The 27,427-nt window shown below is 44.2% G+C and overlaps 1 protein-coding gene across 1 annotated transcript in view; it reads right to left on the bottom strand.

Annotated features, from left to right (window-relative positions):
- LOC104073687 (ATP-binding cassette sub-family A member 1-like) overlaps positions 1-15,710 on the bottom strand; it is a 77,919-nt gene extending 62,209 nt beyond the window's left edge. Inside the window, 5 exon segments of the mRNA XM_009573557.1 lie at positions 4,661-4,782; positions 5,878-5,980; positions 5,983-6,012; positions 9,911-10,004; positions 15,645-15,710. Of these exon segments, the coding sequence (XP_009571852.1) occupies positions 4,661-4,782; positions 5,878-5,980; positions 5,983-6,012; positions 9,911-10,004; positions 15,645-15,710 (415 nt within the window).
- Between the last annotated feature and the right edge of the window lie 11,717 nt (positions 15,711-27,427).

Below are 27,427 nucleotides of genomic sequence, written 5' to 3'. Positions count from 1 at the left end.
ACCCTGCTGCAGTTGGTGTCTGCTGGGGTTTCCGGGGGTGAAGGCTACCTGGACATATATGGTTTGCGAGTCCTCATTCCAGCCTGGCTGGTTTTTGCTAGGATCCTTCCCAACGGAAGTCAGGGAGGAAACCAGCTTAATTAGGGAGAGGTAGGCAAGTGTAAGAATCAATTCAAGTGTTCAGTTGAGGGCGTGGGGTCATTTTTATTAGGGAAAAGACACTGAGGAGGGAGTTAGCTATCACCCTAACGTCATCTAGCAGATAACGTACAACATCCTGTTTCTCTGAGCACCCTGATAATCATACAGCAGGACAACACACCACCAGAAAGCCTCTCCCAAGGCTGCTCTTCACCCCAAGCCCTCCACCATCCTTTACCTGTTAAAATAAAAGTAGCACTATTAGCACTGACCAGACAGGCTGCAAACTCCTCAGTCCCAACATCTGTCTGTGCAGCAGGGTGCAACATTGGCAGAGGACGCCATCCAGCTGATACTTCTCCTACACCATGAGCAATACTAATCCAGCAAACAACCGGGAAAGGCAGGGCACGTGGAATAATAGCCTGAGATCTGATGCAATTTCTTAGGCGATGTTTCCCTCTGCCTATTTCATTGCTCCATTTTTATTCAGTTGGGTTGGTTTCAAGAAAAATAGAAACATGCCCTTTGGGATCACTGAAAACTAAGAGCAGTGAAGTAAATACCAGCTAGACTGGCTTATATGTGCAACCGTTAGCAATAACCAAAGAAGGTGGCTTTAATTTTGCTGTTGATTTATTACCCCATGGCACTGCAGAACCAAGCATTTGGGAGCCTTGAAGAGAGAAGAAAGAAACAAAGAAAGTGTGCCTCAGAGCCAACAGCAAGCTGTACCTCCCGGTTTCAAAGCAGGAGGAAAGCTTATTTCTTGCAAACACTTTATCCTCTGCTAAAATGGCATTGAGGGCAGTTGCAAATCCAGAGCCTGCAAGCAGTGAGGCAAACCTATTACAGGTGGCAATCCCAGCAGCCTTGACATGCTCTTGGAAGTGCCATCACCAAGGTCTTTGATTCTCTGTTCTGATTCGCACTCTGCTTTATCATGAGTGTTGAAGACCTTGGTGACATTGCTGGACAGAGATGCAACGAGTGCTGGGAAGGAGAAGGCACCTGGCACCTACCTGCAAAATTGATTATGTTAAGGTACCTGTGTGCCTGCAGGGCTTGCTGAAAACTGGCCATAGAACAGCAGTGCCCATACAGCGTGACAGCTGCCTGTGCTGAACTCCCTCACACCACCAGTTAGTACTTCATCCTGGCCAGAAAAGGTGCAACATGAAGAAAGGGTGGGCTGTTCCCTACTGTTAACACCTTCCCCTCTCTCTGCCAGAGAGCTCTTGGAGCTCAGAGCAGCAGAGAACAAGAGCCACTCCTCAAACTCCTGGACAAACAGGGGTTACCTCCCATCTCATCAAGAAATGACTGAGATACAAAGCCTGTTGGCATGAGCGCACAGCACTGCCCGAACAAAATCTTAGTGTCCTACCTTGTCTTTAACCAAGGCACCTGTGTAAGCACCCTGCCATCTTAAGCAAGTCTCCCTTCCCCAGGGTTCAGCACATGCTTAATTTCAGATCAGACAACACTCACAGTCACAACTTGAACGTTAGTTTGTGAGGGTTGTTTTAAAGAAGCTTGCAGTGAAAGGACTTCGGCAAGTGCTCTCTAAACAGATTCAAACATCTGAAGCCAAATACAGACATGCATGCTCTGCGTGACTAGCATTAGAACAAATCTATACTACAACTTCAATTTGTATGCTAGTAATGAAAGATCGCCTCCTGAAGCCTGTTTCAAAGCCATCAGGCAGCAGTGGGAAACATGTGTGGAAGCAGGACATCACACCAGCATGAGAAGGGATGAGGGAGCTGCAGACTCCAGAAGAGCCCACATCACACAGTAGGGAGCATACAGTCCCTCCCACTGGGGAAACATGAGCTGCAGAGCTGCATCTGTCTACACCACTGATTCATGGCTTCAGGTCCAGGCCAGAGCTGGAACAGAGGAGGTATTACAAATGTTTTCAATTCTTAGCTCATCAGGTAATTAGCCCTCCTGCTAATTGGGGAAATACACGTACAAAGGCAGTGCTTTCAGCTTTGGAGGTGTGCTTGTATCTGACATCTACCACTACTGTCTCAGGTTCTCAGAGTCACTGGAGGAAATCCTCAGGAAAGGATTTAAGCATCTCTCACACCTCATTGTCAACAGCAGCTGTTTTGACCTGTGGTTCCCTTCCTTGCACAGGAATCTAAGCACTGCTAAGCATAAATACACAAGTACTTGTAAGATTAGAGGATGCTGTTTTATGCATGCTGTCAGAGAACGAATCAGGCAGCCAAGGAATGGGCAGCAGGGACCCCCAAGTTGGCGGCTTTGTAAATGAGCGTATCATGAGAAGGACAAACAGGCTTTGTTCCCTATAAGCCTTACGAACAATGGGCAGTCTGTCATTCTAATGACACAGAGGCTTGATTTTTTTTTATTACACATTTGAAATATTTTATTATAGAAATGCGATCTTTGATGACTGGTTTGAGGCTTATTTTTGCAGTCAGTCCGCTAGTCTTTACAGTATAGAGAAACATAAGCCTTCTGACTTTCAACTTGTACAATACTCCCTATGGAAAATGCTTCTTGGAATCACTCCTCCCCCTCAACCTTCCCAGCAATGAGAGCTTCAGCTTATGGCTTTGATAGTTTTCTTGCAAATGTTCATGTCTGATGTTCACTGCATGTTTCAGTACAAAACACCAGTATCTACTCTCCTTGGAAGAGTTAACTTGCAGATACTACTGCAGGCACGAAGTGTAAAATCCAGTAACAACAACATCCGTCATTCTGACAGAGGGAGCTTGTTCTCACAAGACCACCAAGTCAAACCAAGGGTTTGAAGAGGTCCATGAAAAACAGTATCAAATCTCTCCTTGGGAAATAATCATCTTAGCTCATTTTGGTTGTGTTCATTATGTGTCCATCTTTGCACAAAGGGTTCACTCTGCGTCTTCTCCCCCTTAAAACTGCTGAAGGTTTAGGTAAAAGCATGAGGATGCCACTTACCAGTTCTCAGAGTAAAAAGAGGGGAGCCTGGTGGTACAGATATTGAGCCCAGCAAAGAAGGGTGTCCCTTATACATAAGCAAGAGTATCAACTAATGCTCAAAGAGTCAGTAGACCACAGTATCACCTGCAGATCTGATCACATCAGGATTCTGCACAGCCCTGAAGGGGAGAGAGGAGGGTTATATATCCAAGACAAAACCCTTGCACAGTTCGTGTCTGTATATACAGCCACCACACATCTGCCAGATGTCACTAACAATACAGATTATTTCAAAGTGACCTGCAATGTACTGAGCAACACAGGAAAAGATGTGAAAACACCATCTCTGCTTTAACAGTGTGCTCAGGACGCATCAGACATGAAACTATTCACATCACACCAGGTCAGATATTTTTCTTCCTGGAGCCTGCCTGAGCCAATGCTCAAATGAAGAGAGTTAGGAAGAATCACAACTGTAAAACCAGGGACGACTTCCACAAAATACTAAAATACCGCCTACATTCAAAGAGCTCCACGTGCCTGGATAGAGGCTGTAGGTGAAGACACTCAACGGCTGTGTTCCCTGCTCTATTTCCCTGCTGTATTTCTTTCTAAACCATTACTTCCAACACACACGCAGCACTAACACAGCAGCCAAGAGAAATAATCTTTCAGAGAAGAGTACCCCAAAAAACTCGAACAAGTTGCCATATCAGAGAGACCTGGCAATAACAAAAGACCTGCCACACTTCCTGAGACTGGCCAGAGCTGTTTCACGTCCTAGCTCTGCTGCAAGCTTCCCATGTGATCTCACACTAGTCTCTTATTCATCTGCACGGGACAGGAAGGCACACCAGATCTTCTCACGCAAGCTAAAAATGGAAGGATTATCATTTTTCACTACAAATGGGGCTGTGTGAGCCCCCAGGACAAAACATTTTCTTTTTGAAACCTCGAACCCTGCCATTCAAAATCCTGCCAGACAATAGCAGAGAATGAAGTATCCTACACCAAACAGTCATACGGAAACAAAAAAAAAACCCCACACTCAAGAAGGGAAATGGAGACTTCATTGTCAGATAATAATCAGCTTCGAGTTTGTAAACTGGAGGCCAACATCAAATTTTCCTCATCTGCGTTCTTCCAGCACACTTCCCTCTGGAGCTCAGGGGGTAGAGCACTAAATTGTAACTACACTGCGTTCACTGCTTCACTGACAAAATAGCAAAAATAACTAGTGTTTTCCAAAAAGACACACTACTTGGGATCCTTTGAGAAAGTCAGCATTTTAACTGACTTCAGTGGGCTGAGGATTGTAATTTCACATCCAAAACAGCTGCTATTCTTGGCATTACAGACCATCCCTTTTCTCTTCCACTGAAGAAGCTAAAGAACACACAAAGCTCTGACACAGGAGAGGCTTAAGGTACTTCTGCAGGATTGGAAAGGGTTCGATGAGCTGTAAACTATAACCACGCACGCTCCCATTATGGTACATTTCAGAAATCTACACACATACAGAATTAACCAGACCAGAAATGCCAGATGTAGGTGGCTCTTTCTACCATGCTGTTACCTGAGCCAGAGGAGTTTCCCAACTTGCGCAGTTTTCCCAGGACCTTCTGCACGTCCTTTATGCTTGTGTCCTGTTGGCTGTACAAGAGCAACCTCTTGGCATCTGAGAACAGGCGGGAAACACTGGTGACAGGAAAACACAAAAACAACCAGCAGTCATCAGCTCTGTGAGCCAGCATCCACAGACACGGCTTTACATCCTAATTCCAAACTTCAGTCCCTTTCAGTTATGCCATTGCCCTCTCCAGCACAACAAGCCCTTTCTTTAGTGACCACCCTGAGACAATCCAAGGAGCCTAATAAAAGATGGCTGCTAATGCAAGGTCAAACAAAGTTACATTGGGAACCTCCACACATTTGAAAGCGTTTATTTAAGACTGGAATGGAGAGGGCCTCCTGCTGCCTGTAAACCGCTTCCTCTTAGAAGCACAATAATTTAAGTATGTCCTTGCTCCTTTCAAATGCTTCTCCAGCTAGCAGACCCATTTTACTCTGCATTAAGCTTAACTGGCCTGACAGTATGAATGCAGCAAGCAGGGCAGGGTATAAGGAAGCTGGCCATAAATTGAGCTTTCTGCCACACATTCTCCAGTAATAAATGACATATGTCAGAGAGTACCCCCCAAACCCGCTCTTCAACTGCCTCCCACTCTACACTGTCATGCTTCTCCAGCTAGCAGACCCATTTTACTCTGCATTAAGCTTAACTGGCCTGACAGTATGAATGCAGCAAGCAGGGCAGGGTATAAGGAAGCTGGCCATAAATTGAGCTTTCTGCCACACATTCTCCAGTAATAAATGACATATGTCAGAGAGTACCCCCCAAACCCGCTCTTCAACTGCCTCCCACTCTACACTGTCCATCTCAGAGGTTCATCAACCAGGGAAAGATAGAGGCTCTGAAAAAAGAGCTTATGCCTTGCTTTCTTAAGGGCCAAGTTCTGAGTAACCGTTAAGAGAATGGACTCAGTCCTCATCCAGGCAGAGCTTTTCATTCACCAAGAGCTTCAACTGCTCGGACTCAGGGATACTGCACACCTACCAGCCCTCTGCTAGCCCCTCTGAACTTGGTAGCTGGAGAGTTTGGTACTTCAGTGGCAGAAGAAACAGCAAAACCCTCGATAGTGTAGGGTTACACAACTAGCTGGCGACTTCCCAATATCCCTTTTCCACATGTTCCCCCAAGAACAGAGATGAGGAAAAAGCAGACAGACTCACATGGAGGCATTGAAGTTTCCAACAATACCAGGGGATTCCCCAGGAGTTGGGTAGCGGAAACAAGGGTTGTTGGCATTGCAGATGATCCCCTGTATCCATGTTTTTTTTTAGGCATAGCTTTGTTTGGGAAGTGACCTAGAACAGAAACACAAGAGTTAGGAGACAGAAACACAGGATACAAGCCACTACTACACAGCATTGCCTTTGAAGGGCAATGCTAATCCTGTGCTGGTTACTGCCCCAAATGGCTCATGAGAGAGCAGAATGGCCAACACCAAGAAAGGCCCCACGTAGCTCTGGCCTCCTCCACTTAAAAACTACACTTGTTAGGCCTGTAGAAGCAGCTCTTTGCTACTCTCATCTTTGTAGCATTGTTTTCAGCCATACTGACAGGGATACAATACTTCTTGCTGAGGAGTGCCCAACAGCAGGCAACTCCAAAGCCTGGCAGCGGTGAGCACATGCACATGCACACACATGCTTTCTAACCAGCTGTGTTTCTCTGGATTTGCATGCTTAACTAACAGAAGGATTCAGCTTGAGGCCACACAAGAAGACCCGTGATATTTCTATTCAGTCCTTTTGGTTTTCAAAATCCGCTCACCTCAATTACCCACACTGTAAACACCAAGCAAAGGGTCAGCAATTGTGGGGTGGGTGCCTACATCGGTTTTCCCAAGATAAGTATGTCACTGCTGCCTCATATTGGCTTGATTTCCAGATGGTCTTAAAACTTCAGAGTTCCTAAAACACTTAGGAACCTGCCTACCATATTTCAAGTCTTTTTGCTGAAGTCTAACTCTTGCTACCAAAGACCTACTTGAGTTGTAGCCCAGAATATATGTCCTGTTTACATTCTGCGTTCTGGTGAAGAGTTAAAGCGGTAACAAACTACTTATGGCAGATTGCCACCAGTACACCAGTCAGGTACTTGTGAATCCCTTACCCTCCAACGACAGGGGAAGAAAGGCTTCCTTAGTGTAATCCTGCACCTTAGACGAGCCATCAGGCTACTTTCTGCAAACGAACTCACTTCCTCACTCCCACACCAGGGAGGGGAGCGCAGAGGAAGGTTATGCCCCTTCCTCTGTATCTCTCACAGCTACTCAAAGCAGCTACTCAAGGCTTTGACCACGAGATCCACACTCTCCCCTCTGGTGCCCACTTGTCCTTGCCGTGTGCCTGCAATCATGCGGGGGGCTGGCTCCCTACCTCCACAGCCACAATGGAGGTACCAAAGCCCCAGGAGGACGAGAGGTCAAAGCTGCTGAATTACAGCAAGGCTGGTTAATGTAGATGGCTGAAGGAAGATGGGGAGCTTATCAGCCCTCCCTGGAGAAAGCCAAGGACTCTGTCCAGGAGAAAGGTGAAGGAACTGAAGAATCATTGTTTCCAGTACCCAGGGGACTGCTTGTTCCCAGTTCTCTGTTTAAAATAGAAAAGCTATTTACCTGAGCTCTCTGGCTTTTGTTTCATTTTGGTTTTTTGTTCTTCTTGGCTGAGGGGCTTGGGGGGTGGGGGAAGAGGAAAAATGCTAAGACTTTCAGATTCTTTTCTTAAAACTTCCCAGAGAATCACCTGCTCTCTCCTCCACACCTTTTATTTCGCATGGCTAAGAACTCAAACTATTAAAAGCAATATGAAAAGAGGAAGGGCACACAAGAATTCATGGTAACTTTTTAGATTACAGTGATGGATGTACGCAGTTTCTTGAAGAGTAAAGCAGGAATCTGCCCATTTTAAGACAGATGAGTTACACAGAAAACAATGTAACAGCACACCATTTTCAATGACATTGCTGCAAACATCTAGCTTTTCAGCAGACATTAAAGTCACTTTTTGTCAGATTTTTTTTCCCCAAATGAAGTGCATTTTGAATACCTTAAAGGGTCACAGGAACAGAAAAGAAAGTCAAACTCGACAAGGCACAAGTCAGCAATCTTGCTCAATAGCAATCCAAGATGCCTCCTCTGGCTGGTGAAAGCCATGTAACTATCACTTAAGAGCTAGCAAAATTTTCCCGTGTTTTTAGAAAAAAGGTTCTTCAGACTAGGCCAAGCTGCTAGAAATGAAAAATCCTGACTGGAAAGTCTGACCACAGAAACAACCTAATCCTTGGTGGTTCTTCTCCTCAAACAGGAAAAGAGAACTGAAAATCTTATCTGTGTGTTGAAAAATACTATACCATTAAAATACTGAGGCTATCTGGAGGCTACAAAGCACTTGCATGCAGCTCTGTTACCGCTATCATCAGGCATTACCTGCAAGTGATTTCGTAACAGCATACTGCTGTTCATAACTGCCACTACAGATAACAATCCTGTTTCCCTTAAGGCATCCACACGGTTGCCACAGAGTTCACCATGAACTCAAGGTTTCTTTCTTTCTATCTCTGCTCACAGTTCAGCAAAAAAGTGTTACAGATACATCCGTATCTGTCAGCATACGAGTGAATGTTCAATGAAACCAATCCAGACTTAAATGAAATAATTTCATTACCTGTTCTCAAAAGCCTTTATGAAAAATGGAGAGCAGTTAACTATAAAAAGTGAATTAAAAAGTTACCAGATGCCCTACACCCTACAATTCCTGAGGACAACATAGGGAGCAGGCAGACAAAACAACATCAGTCAACACAAATGGGAAGGAAAAAGGGCTACAAGTGAAAGACTCAAAATTCTGCTTGTGACACCAGGGTGCCAGGCCAAAGGGTTCACAAGGAGGCTAATGACTAGCAAGCCCCATCTAACAGCTCTATGAAAAGGCAACTCTTGCTAGGCTTGAGTTTATATACAGCACTGCCACAGTTGAGAAAAATTACTATTGAGGCTGCTAGTTATTTATACTAGCTGAGTAGACCACTTGTTGCTTCTCTTGAGCTTCATATCCATATTACAGGTATCTCTCCTACTGCCACTGTAACATTCAGTCAGAAAGGGCAATTCAAATGTCACACAGCAAAGTATGAGATTTAATTTAGGGAATTTAGCTTAATTTAAGCTCCAAGTACCCTGCCAAGCACTGTAGAAAATGATTTAGGCAGTACATGGGATCAGCGGTGCCCAAAGTGTAATGGGAAACTGCAAACATTAACACTTCAGCTTTGAAAGGATCCTTGCTAGCTTGAAAGCCTAGCAAGCAGCTTAAAATGCCCCAGCCACTGCAAAGAACCACAGGGTAAGCACTGCAAGAGCTAGTTCTTTACCCGTTTTAAGAATGAAACACTTCAGAGTGCCCTCCAGAATCATGTTGTGCTGAGCCTTAAACCTTACCTTGCAGTAATCAGACAAAGGAAAGATAAACAAAGAGCTCTTCCAGAGTCAGCTAATTGCAGTATGAGGCTATCAGCAATCACAGTAAGACAAAGCATGTTGCTAATAAACAAGTCATGCTTCCCAAATCAAATGGCAACCAACAGAGGCCTAAAGACTGTCATTTGCAAAGCAAGAACAAGCTTTCTTTGAAAGAAAAGCAGAAATGTGCCCATTTAGGATGTAAAGAGAAAGTACAATAGTTTTTCCCCACAAACTTATGACTGCTGAATCTACTGAATACAGCGCTGACAGTCCAACGGTTAGAAGGAATGGAATTGTTCTTGTGCTCCCTAATGTGATACATTAACACACATTACTGCCTGAAAATGAGATTGCTTTCTTACAGATCTGAACACTGCTTTCTTTTTATGCTAAGTCACATACAGATCAACGATGAGAAACAAGATCTGGGTTCTCTGCGGGTTTTGCAGACTTATCACAGTTCTACAGCAAATTCTCCACTAATACATTATAAATACAAAAAATGAGAAACAGCAAGAAAAACAGCAGCAATGTACAGTCCTGGAGCAACATTAACATGTCAGAACACACTGCAATCCCCAAGGCAGAAGGAAAGGAGCCATTAAAACTTCCCTGAAGATTTCTGACTGAAGTATGCAACCACTGCCCCTGCTCTTTGCATCTTGCCAGCTGCGTTGTTACCTCCTAACCACGAAACAACCACCATTCTGGGTGCAGCTGCTGTATTTGGTACTTACATTCATGCTGCTCATAGGGCGGATATGAAAGTCTTACAGAGATCAGGATGAAGAAGATAAACAGAGGCCAGGCAACTTCGATCAGCAGCTGGAACTGGAAACAATAAAGACAAAGCATTAAGACATCATATTCAAAATACAGGACAGAACAGAAGTTTCAGGACAATCCACTTGTAAGCCAGGATAGTTTTGCAAGCACTGCCTCATTTAGCTTTGCCTATGCATTCCAGGACCAAGAAGTTTGTTCCTCCAGCTTCAGAGGATAATCTGCAAAGAATTACAGGCTTTTCTCATTGATATGTGCCAGTTATGGGACTAAACTGGATGTGCTTAAGGGCTGGTTTTGGCTTCCTTTTATAGTTCTTTTTGTCCCCTGACTGAAAGAAACTTCCCAATGAATCTTCCCAGCAATGAGCTGAATTTTTGGCCTCATATTTTGGAGGCAGTGGGAAGTACTTCCACCCCATTCTCACGGTAAACCATTGAGCTTCTACCCTAACACATCAGGCATGGAAATTGTGACAGTGCATAGCCATGCCAAATCTTTCCATTTCAGTGCTGCAGAAGTGTATTGGTATCAGGAAAGCAGAGCTACTAAGATTAAGCTCATACCTAATTATTGTTTTGTTCTAATGTACGTTTGTTCCCAGAGGTAGGCACCCACTGGTCCAGGGTACCTACAGATAGGCAGTGAGTGTCAGGTAAAGATATATAGAATTCAGTTATTTAGAGAGACTAGGCAAGAATGTAAGAAAGGCCTGCTATTAAATGCAGCGCATTTTTTAGATAGGGAATTAAGAACAGAAAAATTCACCGATATATGCCGCGTCCCATAGAAGCATGTGGGCAAAGCAACACTCCAGCCTAGAGCTTCAAGACACAAGCTGAGGTTTCCCAGGCTTGAGCTTCACCCAGCCACACCCTTCCTTTCCCTCTCCAGAAAGGCTGCCTAAACACGCATTTTAGGTAAGCCATGAGACAAAGAAAAACTGCGAGTTTTTTTATGCTGCTCCTTCTTATGTTTCTCCTCCTTTGGGAGAAGGAAACCAGAGTGTTTTCTCAGTCAAGTAAAGAGAAATCTTCTCCCCTTCTTTCCTGGAAAACCCCGTCTTTTCTATTAAGATGTCTGCATCATTCTTATTACAAGCCAGATAGGATAAGACCTCTCCCAGTGGGAGAGAGAATTCCCACGCACAAACGTGTTTTCCCATGTTACACCATTAACAGCTAAAATTAGGCTCCTGACACTCAGCACAAGGCACTCCTTGCAAACTTTGAGGTGAGACTTCTAGGTGACTACTGTACCTCAAAATAATCTCACACTGTAAAAACACTGCATTAAAACAAATGCCACTTGATCCAGCAGAGGAAACTATCTAGGATGGTTCTTCACAGATACCCTTAATGGCTGATGTCCAACCAAATGGCAACCCTACATGGAAGAAAAAAATTGAGCATCAGTCTCCCAGGCACTCCCGTATCAGTGCCAGGCTCTGCAGGATGGGATATTTTTTCCCACCTGTTATTTTCATGCACATACTGTATGACTACTGGATAAGAAACGCCACTGAGACCACGCTAACAAAGATGCCAGGAAGATGCCTCAGTATCTTTGGTCTCTGTTTTTACAATAAACAATGTAGTGGCAGCACACACACAGCCATTAACAGTGACAGCCTGCTTCCTTCTGTATTAAACAGTGGTTTGGCTCCCAGAGGCCAGAGATGCTCAGAGCTAGGACAACTTGTCTACTCCTTCCCTTTCCAGGATCCCCTCACAGCTGCTGCCAGGATGGCACAGCCAGACTTTTCCTCCTCTTGACAGAAAGGTGGCTGTGAAACCAGGACAAGCCATTCCCTCCACCAGCATCAATGGCCACACTCTGGCACACATCGTGGCTCTCTGCACCCTGCCTGTAGGCAAGGAGCACACACCCCAAGCAACTGCCACTACACTGTTTGGGGAAGAACAGCATCAGCTGGGCTTGTGGAGGCTTCTCGGCATGACCAAGGTGGCCAGACAGCCTTTCACAGCCCTGCAACTGCTACAGAACCAGCAAGAAAATGCTGCTTTTGAGATCAAGCCCTGGCTTGCTCAGAGAAATATCAGCCCCAGCCACACCATGCCAGGGTGGACAGTAGGGCCCAAATGGCTCTGCTGTTGAAGGGGGAGGCTGGCCACTTGCTCCTTTTGCATGCCTGATTACGGTTAATTACACAGTCATGAAGTTAACCACATGTGGGCTGCATGCACAGCACTGTATGCCTCTGCACATGCAACATGTCTAACTTCGCAGATTGAGAAAGGACAGAGAAAGGAGGGATGCAGCTTGGACTGACCGAGTTGCACCTTTACAGCTGAAGACTGTTGCATCACGGCAGCCACTGAAATGCTACGTAGTGAGAGACAGCTGGCAACCGCGGCACCAGAGGCTTGCAGGGGTCAAGCTCAATGTGTCAGTAGCATTTCAATAGAGAGTCTGGACTCCCCGGCCAGCCCCTTGTGCTGTTCAACAAACTGAATTCTCTTCCTTTTGGTCCTAAAGGTCAATAGGTTCCTTCCCGTACTGTTTCCTGACCTTCCTGTGACAGCACTTTTCATCCACTATGGCCTTTGCAGAGGAGGACACAGAGATACTAAAGGGGACATGTCTCACTCAGGTTCATACTATGTAGATACTGAAAAATCAAGTCTCCTTGCCCACTTTTGTGCTGCAACTGCTAGACTGGCCTGGTAAATACTGAAATGAATCTTCAAACCTCCAACCCCTCTGCCACCCCTGCTCCACCTGGAGTTGAAGGAGGAACATCCCATTTGCACACAGCAGGTGAATTCAGAGGCAGCACTTGGCCAAGAACAAACTGCTCCTGATCCTACTGAGGCTAGTCCCCAAAGCATGCCCAATTTATACCTGTTGGCTGATGATGCAGGATACCATTACATATTGAGATCTACACTGTGTCAACAGGAAATCTGTTGAGCAAGAACTAACCAAACTATGACCCCATCTCACTGTCAACCACCCTCCCCACCTTTATGGTCCAGTTTCAATGCAGGGAGCTACCAGCAGCTGACCAGTCTCTCCATGCGAGTTTGAGGTGTCTCCTCATTTGCAAGACAGCAGGGAGAAAGAAATTTTTTACACAGTGACCCCTGAACATGATTTTTCTTACCTCCTCTCCCCCTGTAACTCCTTCACCCTGCTCCGGTGCTGTTGGAAGTTATCCAGTACAAAGTAACATTTGAATTGCACACGTCAGGGTGAGCTTTGAACCCAGCTTTTGCAATGCAGCCCAAACTCACAGCAGCCAAGGAGAGGGTTGGGTGGGAAGCAAAGGCTAGCCCACACTTCTTGTGGGAAGAAGGGTAAGGATCAAACTATTTCTGGGCTACATCTTCAGTAAGTACAAATGGGAGAGAGCCATCACCAGCACACCCAGCTCAAGGACAGTAGTCTCCTAACAGTAAAGCAAACAGATGAATGACTGTGCAGCCATGATAACAGCATGGTGACAAGAGAGGTTCTGCTACTTTTCTGCCATTTTCTGTTAAGTGGCCTTCTCCTCCTGACATCTTCAGGTAAAGCCCAAATGGGAACCATTAATGTGAAAAACCCCACAGATATAGGAACCCCACAAAAACAAGCGATGTCTCAGGACTTCATTTTGAATTGACTAATAGTGTCAGTGTGAAACAGAGACTATGAGCAGTTCCATGCCCTTTGGGCTACTTGATGGGAAACCAATACAGAAGCTGCCAGAAGGTACCCAGAAATAGTTGAGCAGATCCAAGATCATGACAAAGGTACAAGCAGGAAGGTCTTCTCCACTGACCTTAGCCTACTGCATTTTTGTGGCATCACAAAGGATCCAAATGCACCTCTGCTGCCCAGTAAGCTAGTCCACAGCTACCTTGACAGGACATGCATGCTAGACTCAGACCTCTTCAAGTAACCTTCAAACCTGATGCATTATTTTCAGAAGACCCTGACAAAAAAGCATCATCCTCAGTGTAAAACTCAACTCCTCTGAAATCTCCTCCTGGTTTAACCAGTTTAAGTATTGCTCTAGTGCATCCATCAATGTCCTAGAGTTCTCCTAGTTGCTAAAGGCAGTTTGGGAGAGGTCAAGAGTGAGATCTCAGTGGCAAGGGAGGAGGAGACTATTTTCAGCTCTAAGAGCCTAGGTTACATGGGCAATAGCTGAGAACAGCCTATCTTTTTAGGAGCTGTAGCCAGTTTTGAGACTACCTTCCCCAGCTCCATTGCAATGTTATTCTAAATTATGAGGCTGTTCACAAGGTCAGGATGCTGGCCCGTACATCCAGATTGCAGACAGACTCACTCCTTGCAGCTGACCCAGCCAACAGCCTCTCAGCTGGGCAGTCCTGCCCTGGGAGATCAAGGCTCCTGGAATAAGGACAAAAACATGCAAATCATGTAGAAATTCCTGCCATCACTGGCAGCTCTGTAACCACAGAGGTATACAGGAAAAGTCAAAGATGCCATGAGCCCCCTTTGTCTGGTTTTATTTAAGAATGAACTAATTGCAGCTCTGAATTCACTGGACACAAGTCCTGTGAAAACAAGCCTCAGACACCTGAGCAAAGACTTCAGAGACTGCCTCCATCTCCAGTGGTAAATATGATAGCTTCCCCTCCCTTGTGACTCCGAGTTTCTAAAACAACCCAGCCTCAACCAGCTGGCAAGCACCCTGACATTTGCAGGGTTCAGAGAGCTTATCAGAGACACCACTTTCCACTCACCACCTCAGTAACTCATGTTCCCTTCACATTCCCTACTCATACCTCAAGGTCAGATCTAACAGGACAGATCCTCTGCACAGGCCTGTGGTACAGGACATGCCCTTGTCCAATACAGTTATCTCCTAAATCCCTGGAGGGGAAATAGCAAGTTTTCTCTGGCTTTTAGCTGTCTGCAGGAGTTACAGCATCCTGTGAGGTCTCATTAATGTAAAGGCAGAATAATTTTAAGAACACCATACTGGATTCGTGCTCCTGTGCCTTTGTCACCACAAGGAGAAACTCTTCTTGCATGTTGTCTATCAGGTACATTCCCACACTGCTAACAGATGGTGAGGCTAGCACTTAAACTAACCAGAACACACCTTGGTAGAAAAACATCAGTTGCTCGGATTTGTCCCCATGCCAATGTAAGAACATGTCTCATGCCAGCCACTTAAAGCTGTAAAGCTACGCAACAGGCTTGGGTTTCTCTCCCTGATCAAAGAGATTGAAGATGCCTGCTATTGCCTCCACCACTTCTATCATTAGGAAACGGCAGAATTTTGTTACCGTTGTTGCAGCTTGCAGCATTCAAAAGCTTTTAGACTCAAGCACACATCCCTGCAGTCTGGCAATGCCCCACCTGCAGAGCCAAGCAGGTCATAGCACAGGTTTTCATTTTACATCCTCCTTGCTGCACACAGCAGTTGTGCCTCCTCTCTGTCTGGTCTGACATGAGTGTTTCAGTACTCTGACACACTCTCACACTGGGATTCAGGACAGAAGTCTTGAGCACCTTCAAGCCCTCTGGCTTCTGTCCACCCACCTCGCTCTTCAATTTGAATCGGGTCTTTCCAAAGGCAGACCAGTTGCTCTGCCAGGGACCACTTGGGGCAAAACATTAAGATAAAGGATGTTTCCCTGTTTTGCTTGAAGAGTAAGCTACAGGGCTACAACTTAGACCTCAGAAAACCCTCTGGCTAATACTTACAGTCTGTCTTCTTCTGTAGGTGAAGTTCTTCCATAGCAGCAATCCCAGCTGTGTCCAGAAAGCCATCTTCCTTCAGCAGAGCCTAGGAGCTCCCTTTGTGCAGCAGCAGTGGCAGTACACAGCAGAGATGTTTTGGCTGGGCATTAACTAGGGGGAAAAAAAAGTATTGAAAGGGAAAAGCTGTGTCAGTCAGAACAGAAAAGGCAACAAGACAGGGAAAGGCAAAGGCTGTACTTTGTGACCCCATGTAACTCTGCAGCCCCCCATGGCACTCCCCACCACTGCCTTCTTACCCCATTTACTCTAGCCAAGTCTCATGGGTCTCAGTAAGCTCAGATTTAGACTCACTGTCTCTTACCTCAGAGCTCTGAGGCACAAAAGAATGCAATACCCACAGGACAACAATTTTCTTCCTTCCTGCCCAAAAATTCCAAGAGCAAGAACAGCCCAAAACAAGGACAAAATCATAGGCTTTGAAAGCTCATTTAGAGACCCCTCTGAATGAAACTGAACCATACAATTCAACCGTTTTTTTTTAAAGCTTCTTTCCATATTTACTTTTATAATAGTGAAAAGCCTGCTACCAAATTAAGAAAGCCTTTGTTTTGAAGTCCAGTCAACACCACCACTTGTAGGAGAAAATGCTACGCACTTAACAGGCAAGGGAAAAACGTCTATTTCCTTGAAGGTAAGTGACTAAGAATGACCCTGCAGCCATTCATATTTGGATAAAGTGAATGGAAAATTGCTGTCGAGTCAGTGTTCAGGTCTTGCAACCTGGCCTCCAACACTGATGTAAATTGGGTACATTCTGCATGCACTTTGCGAGAGTATGAGAAACTATAAAGGGTTAAAAAACACATTCATCTCTTTGGTGACTATTAATAATAGCATAGTATAGGTTTGGGTACACATAGACTTCCAGGAAGACTCAATCAAATGGAAAGGTGAGCTTACAGTACATTAGTTAAACTTCATTAAACCTTTTTTGCAGAATTAATTTGGCACAGCTTAATTTACTTTTGAGTTTAAGGCCACTTCAGATTAAGGGTAGTTTCATTCAGAGTAAGCATCCACACAGGAATTTAGTTAATCCACATCAGATTAATTCTGATTTATGTACTTCTTGTACTTGTTCTCTGTTGACAGGCTCAGTGTTAACAGGACAGCTAGCAGCCGATCCAAACACGCAGTGAGAGAACCATTCCCTCCAACATCTGCTAAGCTGGGAACACACATGCTTTTGATTCTAGTGTCCCACATACCAGTACCCTAGCCCTATGATTCAGAATCGCATGCCTGATTGCAAACTGCATTGAAAAGGTTCCCAAAATGCGTAAGTGTGCTAGGAACATAAGACTTCGTCAGGAAATGCTCTGACCAGTCCTACACTGGAGTAAAACTAGATGATAAATGGCAATTCTGGATGTGAGCTTTGAGTTAATGAACACTTGTGGCCTTTAAGTCTTGTCCAAAAGTAAATTCCATTATTACAATGACTTGCAGATTAAAAACTTGTCTCTAATAATATAGGTCTGTTACAAAAAAAATTTCCCTAACATGACTAACAAAAACAATTAAAGCCATTATGCCGAGTTCTACAGATAATTACACTGTAGTATCACAACAGGACAGCAGTGCTTCTTAACGCCAGTACAGGGAAGCAAAGAACAATAACAAGACGCCTACAGAACCCTACAAACTGAACCTCGTGTCAGCACGCAGGCAGCTGAGTGTACACTCAGCATGGGCTCATTAACTTCTGCTAGGTACTGCTGTAATTCACTAACATGACCTCTACAGATGTTCTTGCACAGAGGGATGCCCAACTCATCTGACAGGAGAGCCTTCCTCCCCTGCCCAGTGCTTCCTTCTGGTTAGAGCACCCTGATACTAACACATTCCAGCTGCATGCACATCTGGCTGGTAGGTAGTGAATTCCCAGACATGCTCAGAGTGAGGCATTTGACAGGATACTAGCACATCCACAGCAGGAAAAAACTGCCCTTTGTGGACCATCTCAGAGGACAAACCCTGGCTGCTGAGGACTGTGCACTGTGCTCATGGACCCAAAGCACACCTTTGCTTACAGGCGTGGATACAGGGGACTTTGCAGCACCTCCTCTGTGTGTCACTGTTACACATTTAAAGCTGCAATTAACATGTAACCCAGAGACGAAACTAAGTAGGGAATATCATCCCCCTTTCTTTGTACTGCCTCCACTGACCCGTTTCTGCTCAGGATTCAGGGGATCTGGCAACAATGCTTTTACTCACCCTCCTGAGCAACCTGGATTGCTACTCACACAGTGCACAGGTGCTCCGTGACCAGTAACTTGGTGCAAAAATCTTTGACAGAACACTAGGAGAAATGCTCTTTTCAAGCATTTTTCCACAAGGATACTGGTCTGTGAGTCACAGACCTCCATTGCTTTGCTGTGCTCTGCAGCATGCCAGAAAACATAAGCCTTTCTTGCCTAAGTCCAATCATGCAGCCACTGGACAAGTTTGACATACAGAAGTAGAGGACAGGAAGGGACTGCACAGCCTTCTACAATCACTAGTAATTATGCAACAAATTTTATCTTCAGAAGGGTGTTCAGAGTACCCACTCCATATTCCCTCTTCTATAATACTGTCAACTCTCTGCATCAAACTACTTTCTAATGCTTTCCAGCAGTTACAGCTAACTACCAAAAACCATGAGTATCAAGTGCCACAGGAAGAGTGCAGGAAGGATCCCAGGGAGAGCAAAAGAGACCTTTGGCATTCTCATCAATGGAAATACACCCAACTCCTGTGCCTTAATACCCTGCATAGAGGCAGAATAAAATTTGAAGCAGTTTGTGGGATGTTTGAGCTAATAATGGGGTAGCTGGTTTAATCCATCCAGACATTGGTCCCTTCAATTGCAGTCAGTCCACAGGATCCAGAACACAGAAATACTGCTTTATAGAGGTTGTGGGGTTCACACTGCACTAGCCAACTGTAGTGAGATAAGGCACATATTTGATCATTTAACACATCTCAGTATATTAGCAGAAGCTTGGGCAGCCACGAAGACTCAGCCATGGCCGTCTGCTTGGACTCCAGCTCTCTGGAGTTCAGCTAAACTTTACTGGTAACAAAGCAAACATTCTGGCCTTCAAATAAGGCCAGTTTGCCTGAATACAAGTTTCAAATGAAGCAAAAATACTAATTTGTAAGGACTGTGTCTGAAGACTGGAACACCCGGCACAGATGTAGGCACTACCAGCTAAGTCCCTACATTAAACCAGGGGACAGGACCTAACACTGGACTAATCACCAAGAGCACAAAACCTGAATCTGAAGCATGCCCAGTTCTTCTTCCAGCCATGCAGGGGTGACAGCTTTAAAGACATACTCTGCCCCAGTATCTGTCACAGACTGGGTAATACAGGTTTGTTGATGCCTAGAGCTGTCTCTGGTTTTGATCCACAGAGGCTGACGTATTTGGTTCACTGCTGATACAAGTTAACTAGGTCCACTTGAATTACTAATGCATCAGAAAATGTTCTGCAAACTAGAAATCTCAGAGGAAAATGGGTTAGCACCCTTTCAGATGTTCTTCCAGCTGACAATAGGGAAGAACTATAAGCCAGAGATGCAGAAGAGTGATAGACCCAACACTCGCAGCTCGGTTAGAGCTGAAGTCCATCTGTATCTTCACTTCAGACTAGTCTGATAAGTTCAACATAGCTGGGAAATCCAACTTGCCATTTAGCACTGCAGAGCCAAAACACACAAATACGAGCTGGTTTCCAATGCAGGCTTTTGTGTCTCACCTAAGTAAAATTTTGAGCCAAGAGTAGGTAGCAGTGATCACTACTGACACTTACCTGGAACTGTCTAAAGCAGCAATACTATTTCTGTCTAGAATAAGAAAAGCTGTGTGAATTCACCACCATAGCACAAATTTTCTGTCATGTGAATTATCACAGTTCTGCTGAGGAGAATGGGGATTTATACCTGCCAATACTGGACACGTCCTTTTTGAAGTGCAATCTCTTGCTTTTATAAAGCACCGACTCCATGAAAGTAGGAAGAATTCCCTCAACTGCAACAAATAGTGCAACTTGTTCGTTGCACTATTGTTGTAGAGAGGTCTTTGTGTAAGACATCCAATTTTCACATCCAATCTTTTCATTGTGTGAACACTGCAAGTTTTCCAGTAGCGGTAGATACCAATATACAGCAATTTTAAGCCTAGAGGCATCAGGCTTACTTCTCTTCATCACCCAGAAATCTATTTTTGTCTAGGTCTTCTTCAGCATTTCTCCACCTCTTCACCAATACATACAATACAACTGCAAAACTTACTCTACATGGAGCACACCAGGGGAGACTTAAATTTGCTACAACTTTAGGGTACACTTGGCAGCTGTCTAGTAACTCAGGTGCAAACTCAGACTGTCACCTTATCACAAACAGGTATCATCAGAACGGGCTGTCTGATAATTGAAACAAGTAATTCATGTTTGGAATAACGTCCTGAATCCAGGCATATACCCTATGCAACACGCAGGTACAGCAACAAGCACTGAGTTAACCAGCCAGCCAAGAATAAGTAAGGATTAAGAAGCCATTTTGTATTTAGCCAGCAACTAAATGGTGGGGATCCAGGATACAGAGGTCCCTGCATGCTCTACCAACATGCCACTCAGATTTGTGCACACTTAACATGCTATGTGTCAGGTGTCTCAAGTTTTCCCAATTCCTGACAGAAAACACACAGGAGGGATCAAGTAAGAGACATCCAAATACTTCCTCAGATCTTCTGATAAGAGTTTCCACCAGTCTCTTCCTAGAGAAAAGCTTACCCTTACAATTACAAAAGAGCTTGTTTAGCCTGCAGAATCAGTGGACATCAGAGGATGGGCAGGAGGTACAGAGCAACCTGCACATACCTTCTGATCCGGCCTGGGGTTCCTGCTTTGGTCTTAGCAAAGTTTTAACACCGGATCAGGACCTTCTCTACTCACCCAGACCAGCAGCCACAACACCCACCAGCACAATTAAAACATGCTTGTCCCATGGTCTGCCTTTGCAGAAGACTCCCTGCACGTGACATTTCGCCCTGCTGCAGAACCCGTGCATGGCCTCCAGACCTACAGGGCTGAAGTTCCATCTCAGTGTGCAATTCAGAAAATTACTCTTAAGAGAAAGTTAGGCTACAGGGCAACCTCTGAAAACACTGACAGTGAAACACATACTTTGACCAACCGTTTCTTTCTAGATCAGTGCTACCCATTACTTGGAAGTAGAACAGCTGTTGAAAAGTCCATTCGCTGGTATGCCAAGAGTCTCCAGACCCTAACCATCTTAAATACAAAGCAATGTATTTTTACAGCTGTAGATTTAAAGAGGAAAAAAGCTCAAGTGGCAGAGAATCAATTCCCCACCCCCATGCCTGGTGTCTGTACTAAGTAAACATAAAACAGCCTTCAAAAGCAGCTTTCTGCAAACAATGCAGCTGTTTGCTTTCTTTTGGGGGCGAAAAAACCTTTCCCCTAGAGAAGAAATCACTATTTAGTCAGGGAACAAAGAGAACTTATCAAACCTTATGAGACTGGAACATTTCAGAATTCTGGCAAGAGGCTATAGACCCTTTACGTCTCCAGCAATGACTTAAACCCAGTCCTGATCAGCAGAGCTAAAAGCTTTTACTAGTTGATGAAGGTTCAGTGGCCTCCATTAAATCAGTTAGCAGACTCTGTCCCATTCTCTTGGTCAGATTTTCCACATCACAAAAGCTACCACCACTGGCAGCTTTCCACAGACCAAGCAGCCATGAAGAGTACCATATCTAGAGATGATGCCCTTATGAGACGAAAAAAGGACAGAGCACAGGTTTTAACTACTAGAGCCAGTGCTGTTCCTCTCCCACGAGCAGACGTGGTATAGCACTTTACACTTTCTGCCTCAGATGAAAATTTGTACATCTGCTTAACTCCAATAGCTTTTGCCTACATATGTATCAAGTCAAACGAGACCCTCTTTGGAAGAAGAGGGGCAACTAATGCACAAACACCAGATTTCAGCAGAAATCTGAATTCCTCTTTGGGAATGCTGAGAAATGTGTTAACATTTCATTTCCTTTAGGCAGTGTCAGGCTGCATTTTGTGGAACAAGCAATATAACGAGCCATGTCAACTCTGCAAAGCCCAGATCCAAGGCCAAAGTCCCCCAGTGCTCCATACGCCATTAGTGGAGAGCAGGTCCCCATGAGGTCTGTGAACACCAAGGCAGGACAGAAGTGCCTGCCTTGTGAACTGACATTTTGACTCAAACAAGACAAACCGTCAGAGAACTAGTGGCCTGGATGGGCATTTGGGTAACAGAGGTGCAGATTAAGACAAGAGTCCAGAATTGAATCCACATTTCCCAAATCAAGGTCTAGCATCTTGGCCACTTCTCTGCAGAGCACCAGGATTTCGCATAGTAGCACAACCAAGAGATCTTAAACAACTACATCTGCTTTGTACAACCTATGACTGTGCAAGGCCATAAGAAGCTCTCAAGGCACAAGCATTTGGAGGACACCTTAACCATAACTTCCACAATTCCCAGAAAGCAAAAAGCACTTTCCATCTATGCAACTTCAAATGACACTAAAGGAGGAGAAAAAACAGCATTAATCCCAATTCTGTTGAGATTAGGCTAGATAAAGAACAGCCGTGGACAAATGCAAGCAATTCTTTATCCTGCTGCTAGAGATCTAATTGGAGATAATATCCACAGCAGAAACACCAGTGCATAAAGAATCAGAAGTAACATCCATTCTGTGATCAAAATAACTCACACAAAACCTGCAAAACCCATAGGAGCAAATTTGACATTCCTATCTCTAAAGCTTTCAAGAAGTCAAAAAACTTATGATATCTACTAGAGCTCTAGGAAAGAGGGGAAACTGCCACCCAAACAATGACAATTTTATAGGAGTAACAGTATTGCTCTTTTAAAGTAATCTTTTAACCAAAAGAGCCTGAACTAAGTTACAAAAAGGTGCCATGAAAAGTGTTAGCAGCACAGAGAGTTCAAGCAACTCACCTGAGGCCACAAGCAAAGCAAAAGCAGAGATGATAATATATCTGTACTAAGTGGATCCAGTACAGATCCCACACACCTGGCTCCTGGTTTAAGCACTGCTAGACTCTGTAGCAATCACAAGCAATGCAGGATCAGCAGTGGAAGTGTGAGCTTTGAACCTACAGCCTGCTGCCTGGGACACAGGATCGTTATCAGTCAAGCCACACAGACACTAAAAGCAAATCTTTCATAACCTCCACACAGAGGACATCTCTCCCATTTGCCAAATGAGTATCGGACATCAAGTTTCCTATTTCATCTAAAAAGTCATTCAGTGAGAAGTGCTTTCCTCTTCAAAATCACCCAGGTCACGTCACAGGGTTTACAGCGACTCCTTGTTGCTAACAATGTGATTGGAGAGCTTCTGGGTCAGCAGGCAAGAATTTAATTAGGACCACAAGCAACAATATTTGGGTGGCAATTCTTGGCAAGATCCTCTACTAATTTACATCACTTCACACACACTGACTACCTGGCCTTAAGTTAGGTAGTAAACAGGTTCTGGCCTTGTTCTCCAGTGCTTATTAATATTGAAAGCAACTAGTACATTGCTTTCAACATGGCCATCCATCTGCCCTCTAAATAACAATGATTTGTATGACAGGCACACTTAAAGATCCACCTTCGTGATAATCCACAACCAGTTTAACTCATCCCTCCTTGAGGAGCATGTCAAATTCTGTAAAATATTAAAGGATAGTGCCAAAACATCAGGAAGCTGATGAAACAGTCTATGGAATCCCTCTAGCAATCTGCCACCTCCGATCCAGACAAAACCAAGACACATAGCATCTTACTCATCCACGGGATCCTTACGGCAGCATGCACACAGCTACAGAACACTGAAACGACCACCCTTTGTTATCTAAGGGGGCCCAACCTCACAGAAGACTGGAGACAGCCAGTGGAAAAGGAATTCTTCTTTTAGCACAGGCTGACAATAAAATACCTATTCACAACCTGCTTTAACTACTGCTATTAAAAGAACTAGTGACATAACCCATAGTGACATAGGTTCTGCTTGCTGCACTAGGTTACTACATAGAGAAGGGAGCCTGGATCTTGCTCTGGCAAGAGTTAGAACTAATGTCATGTTAGGGGCAGAAATCTGGCTTCCCAACTATTTAGGCAAAATGGCAAGGGATTTCTAAAGGTATTTAGCCTTGGCAGTAGGACTGAGCAAATGGATTTTTCAGAAGTCAGTATATTATGTGCTGAGCCTTTCTGAATGCTCCACTATGAACAGATGATCATTTTGAAAGACCTGGCCCACAATTAACATAATGAGCACTGGCCCTGAACTTTTCAGAGTATGTGTCTTCCCTCTTCTGTCAAAGCCGAACTCCACAGATGTATTTTCGGGCCACAAGTGGGCCCATCCCTACCAATCAAATAAACCACGGGCGACAGCTTCCCAAAGAGTCAAGCACTGGCATGCAAGTACTTCATAATACAAATTTGACAATGTCTTCCAAAGTCCTCAGTGCCTCCTTAGACATCTACACAAAGCCACATTTTCAGAAATGGCTAGTGTTTTATAAGCTTCCCATGACACACCATGACAAGCCGTTTTGAAAACCTGTCCCAGGTCACACAGGAGCAATGTCTGCCTACCAGAATGACCACAACAACTGGTTCTCATTAATTCTAGCATGCTCAGAAGGCTCGTTGGTAAAAACAAGTGCAGCTGCAATGAAGAGGTCAAGCTTGCATGCACCACAGCTGGACTGACCCAAAGAAAAGCACATGCAAGAGACTGTGGCATGCACTTAGGCAAGAGGAATTGCTTAAATGTCAAGTATAACACTCAAGATGAAATGCAGTCATCTATTTTACAAAAAAACAGCTTCCACTGGAAGGTTGTGAAATACGTGAAGCATTTCAACTTTCAACCTTACACTGAACGTCCCCTACTTTCCCCATATGAAAAAAAAAGCCAAAATCTAGTCCATTCTCTGGCAAAAACAAACACAAAAGCTGATTTGCTTTATCACGGCCAATGTCCAAAAATCCATAGTCCATATTACTAGATTTTTTTTTTTTTTTTTTTTGGTTCTCAAAGAATGAGCTCTTCTCTAGCGGAATCTAGAAATAATAGAACATCCTGCTAAAATAGTAATTGCGACATTTGAGCTCAATTCGTGCCATTAAGCTTTGATCTCTAACAACTATAGTACCATCAGTACACAGCCTGCAAAAAGCTGTGTTACACAGCCTCAGTCACTTTTTCCAGCCGATGACACATCCTGTTTAAGGATGTTATCTTTGCAACTAGGAAAAAGGGTGAAGCATTTCACATCGCAAGAGGTACTTTTCTGCTTGGCAGCAAAATGGAGGGGGAGAAAGAAGACAGGGCTCCCCCAAGAAAGTCATCAGCCTCATCAACCTTTAGGAAAAGAAATCCACGAGCTCAGGGGGTGTTAAGACAGAAACACTTTTGACCATGACCCCTTCCACAGCACATCCTGGTCACTGAATCACTTTAAACAAAGCAGCCATAGATCTGGTTTAACAAAGTGTAACACTGATAGGTGCTCCACAATCCTACTGCAGAGCTGCACTGGCATGTTTGTATCTTCTATTGAGCAAAGTTACCAGGCCTTGCAGCTTTGCCATCACGTTCATAAGTATTTTTTTGGAAAGGAACATCTTCTCCTACATCTGTTTTTGTAACTTGCTTTTCATCTTGGGAGAAGACAAGAACACAAACTGTGCCCAGTACAAGATTAAACTGCAGTTTGAGGTGTATGCCTGCCCTGTAACATCAAAAGAAACTTTACTGTTATTTTCCTCTTCATCTTTGCCATTTGGGATCATCATGCCATAAACCAGCGCGTCTGTTCAGTAACAGAGTAGAACACAACATGGCTTATACTGCAGCAAACATCCCAGTGGTGCCTCTGAGATTCACTGGCATAAAGAGTAAGCTGTCTGTTAAGCTTGATATCTACACAACTGCACTGATATCTGTGGCATAGATATAAGGAACAGCAGATGAAACAAAAATATCCCTGAACTATGCAGAAAAACATCAGCCAAGAAAAAGCCTCTAGCACAATGAAAGGAAATTACAGTGTCGAAAAAAAGCAATAAACTGGCAAAGGCAGTATTTAGCAGCCATTGTCAGCTTGAGCAGAGTTTGATCCTTTGAAGCCTACAACAGACAGGTCCACAACAAGACCTCGGCTCCCACATGGCTACCATCTAACTGTACAGATTTGGAAGCTAGTAAGTCACTAAAGAGAGAAACTGATGCCCAAGTACTTTTGAAAGCAGTGAGTGTCAGCTATGACGAGGAATGAATTTCTGATCAATCTTGGCAACCGATACAGAGTTCAATAACCACTTATCTCTAAAGTTGTTCATAGAAGAATATGAAAATAATTGGCACACATGGCAAGAAGGAAGCCCGCGTGCCTGCTGTGGCAGGTGTGGCACAGGGCAGCTAGCTGGGAGCACTGCCAGAAAGCGTGTGCCAATCCTCCCCGTTTTGCCTGATCCACAGAGGAAACAGTTGTTCCACACACTTTATATTCTTTAGCTACAGCTGTACAACCCACACCCCCGCCGCTGAAGTGTCGATCCTTAGGGTCAGCATGACAGTTAACAGACACGCAAAGCAGGCTACCATACGCCTATTTTAACACCATGCAGAGACAGATCTAAAAGAGAAGGATGACAGAATTTGTTCATTTGTCCTAATTGAACAACAAATTTGTTCAATTTGTCCTAAGCTACATCTCATGATGCAGAAGGATTCAGGACAGAGCTCCATTAGTTTTCTCCAACAGTTTCAAGGGACCAAACACAGAGGTGAAGAGCTATGGTCTACTCAATTTCAACCAAATGACTCAGGATAGAAAACACTTCAGGTAAGTGCAGAAATGGCATGAAATGCCAAAAGGAGAAGCAATAAGCTTGCAAGAAAGAAATGTAAACAAATGTCTTGCAAGTTTTTAACGGATATAGGTTCCAAAACAGATTTTTTTGTTGAGCCTTAGGATATCCTTGATGGTGCTGAGAAAGTTTCACTGGAGTCAAAGCATACGCCCACAGACAATCCAGTCGACTGCAATTATGTTTAGTTTTATACGTAAACACAATTGGGAAGATAGATGTGCTGTGGAATATTAAAAGCATATCACAAGAACTGGGAATGAAGCTCTGGAAGACATGGCAATCAGGAGAACAAAAAAATAACCTGGGAAAAATAAGATCTGAAGAAATCTGAAAACAGATGGTGTACAGGGGATGGTATCAGTTTACTAGACGAAGGAAGCAAGTCCAGATCTCTCCAAAGACAGCAGAAAAACTCCTATTGCTTACTTAGGATGAATATTTAAATATGGGTTTGAGAGAGCTGGAAAACAAACCAGTAAGAATTGCAACTCTGATTTAACAGGGTAAAGAATAACTAAAATATCTAAAATACTTTAAAACAAAGGAATTAGATAAAAAGCACATTGCCGCTTGGTAGAACAAAAATACAAATGCGGTACCAATTTAGTTTATTAAATAGGAACATTTCATTTAGGGGAGGACTAGATTTTGAACTTTGACTCCTGTACTGCTACCAGAATGAAATGTCTGTGCGTCTGCATGCAGAAAAGGTTGGTGCTGCTTTACTGTTTAGATTAGGAGAGTTTTGGGGTTTTTTCAATCCATTCAAATCT

The sequence above is a fragment of the Fulmarus glacialis genome, unplaced genomic scaffold (assembly GCF_000690835.1).
Source record: "Fulmarus glacialis isolate BGI_N327 unplaced genomic scaffold, ASM69083v1 scaffold30812, whole genome shotgun sequence".
In the NCBI taxonomy this organism is placed as follows: domain Eukaryota; kingdom Metazoa; phylum Chordata; class Aves; order Procellariiformes; family Procellariidae; genus Fulmarus; species Fulmarus glacialis.
This window is presented reverse-complemented; position numbering and strand designations above follow the sequence as displayed.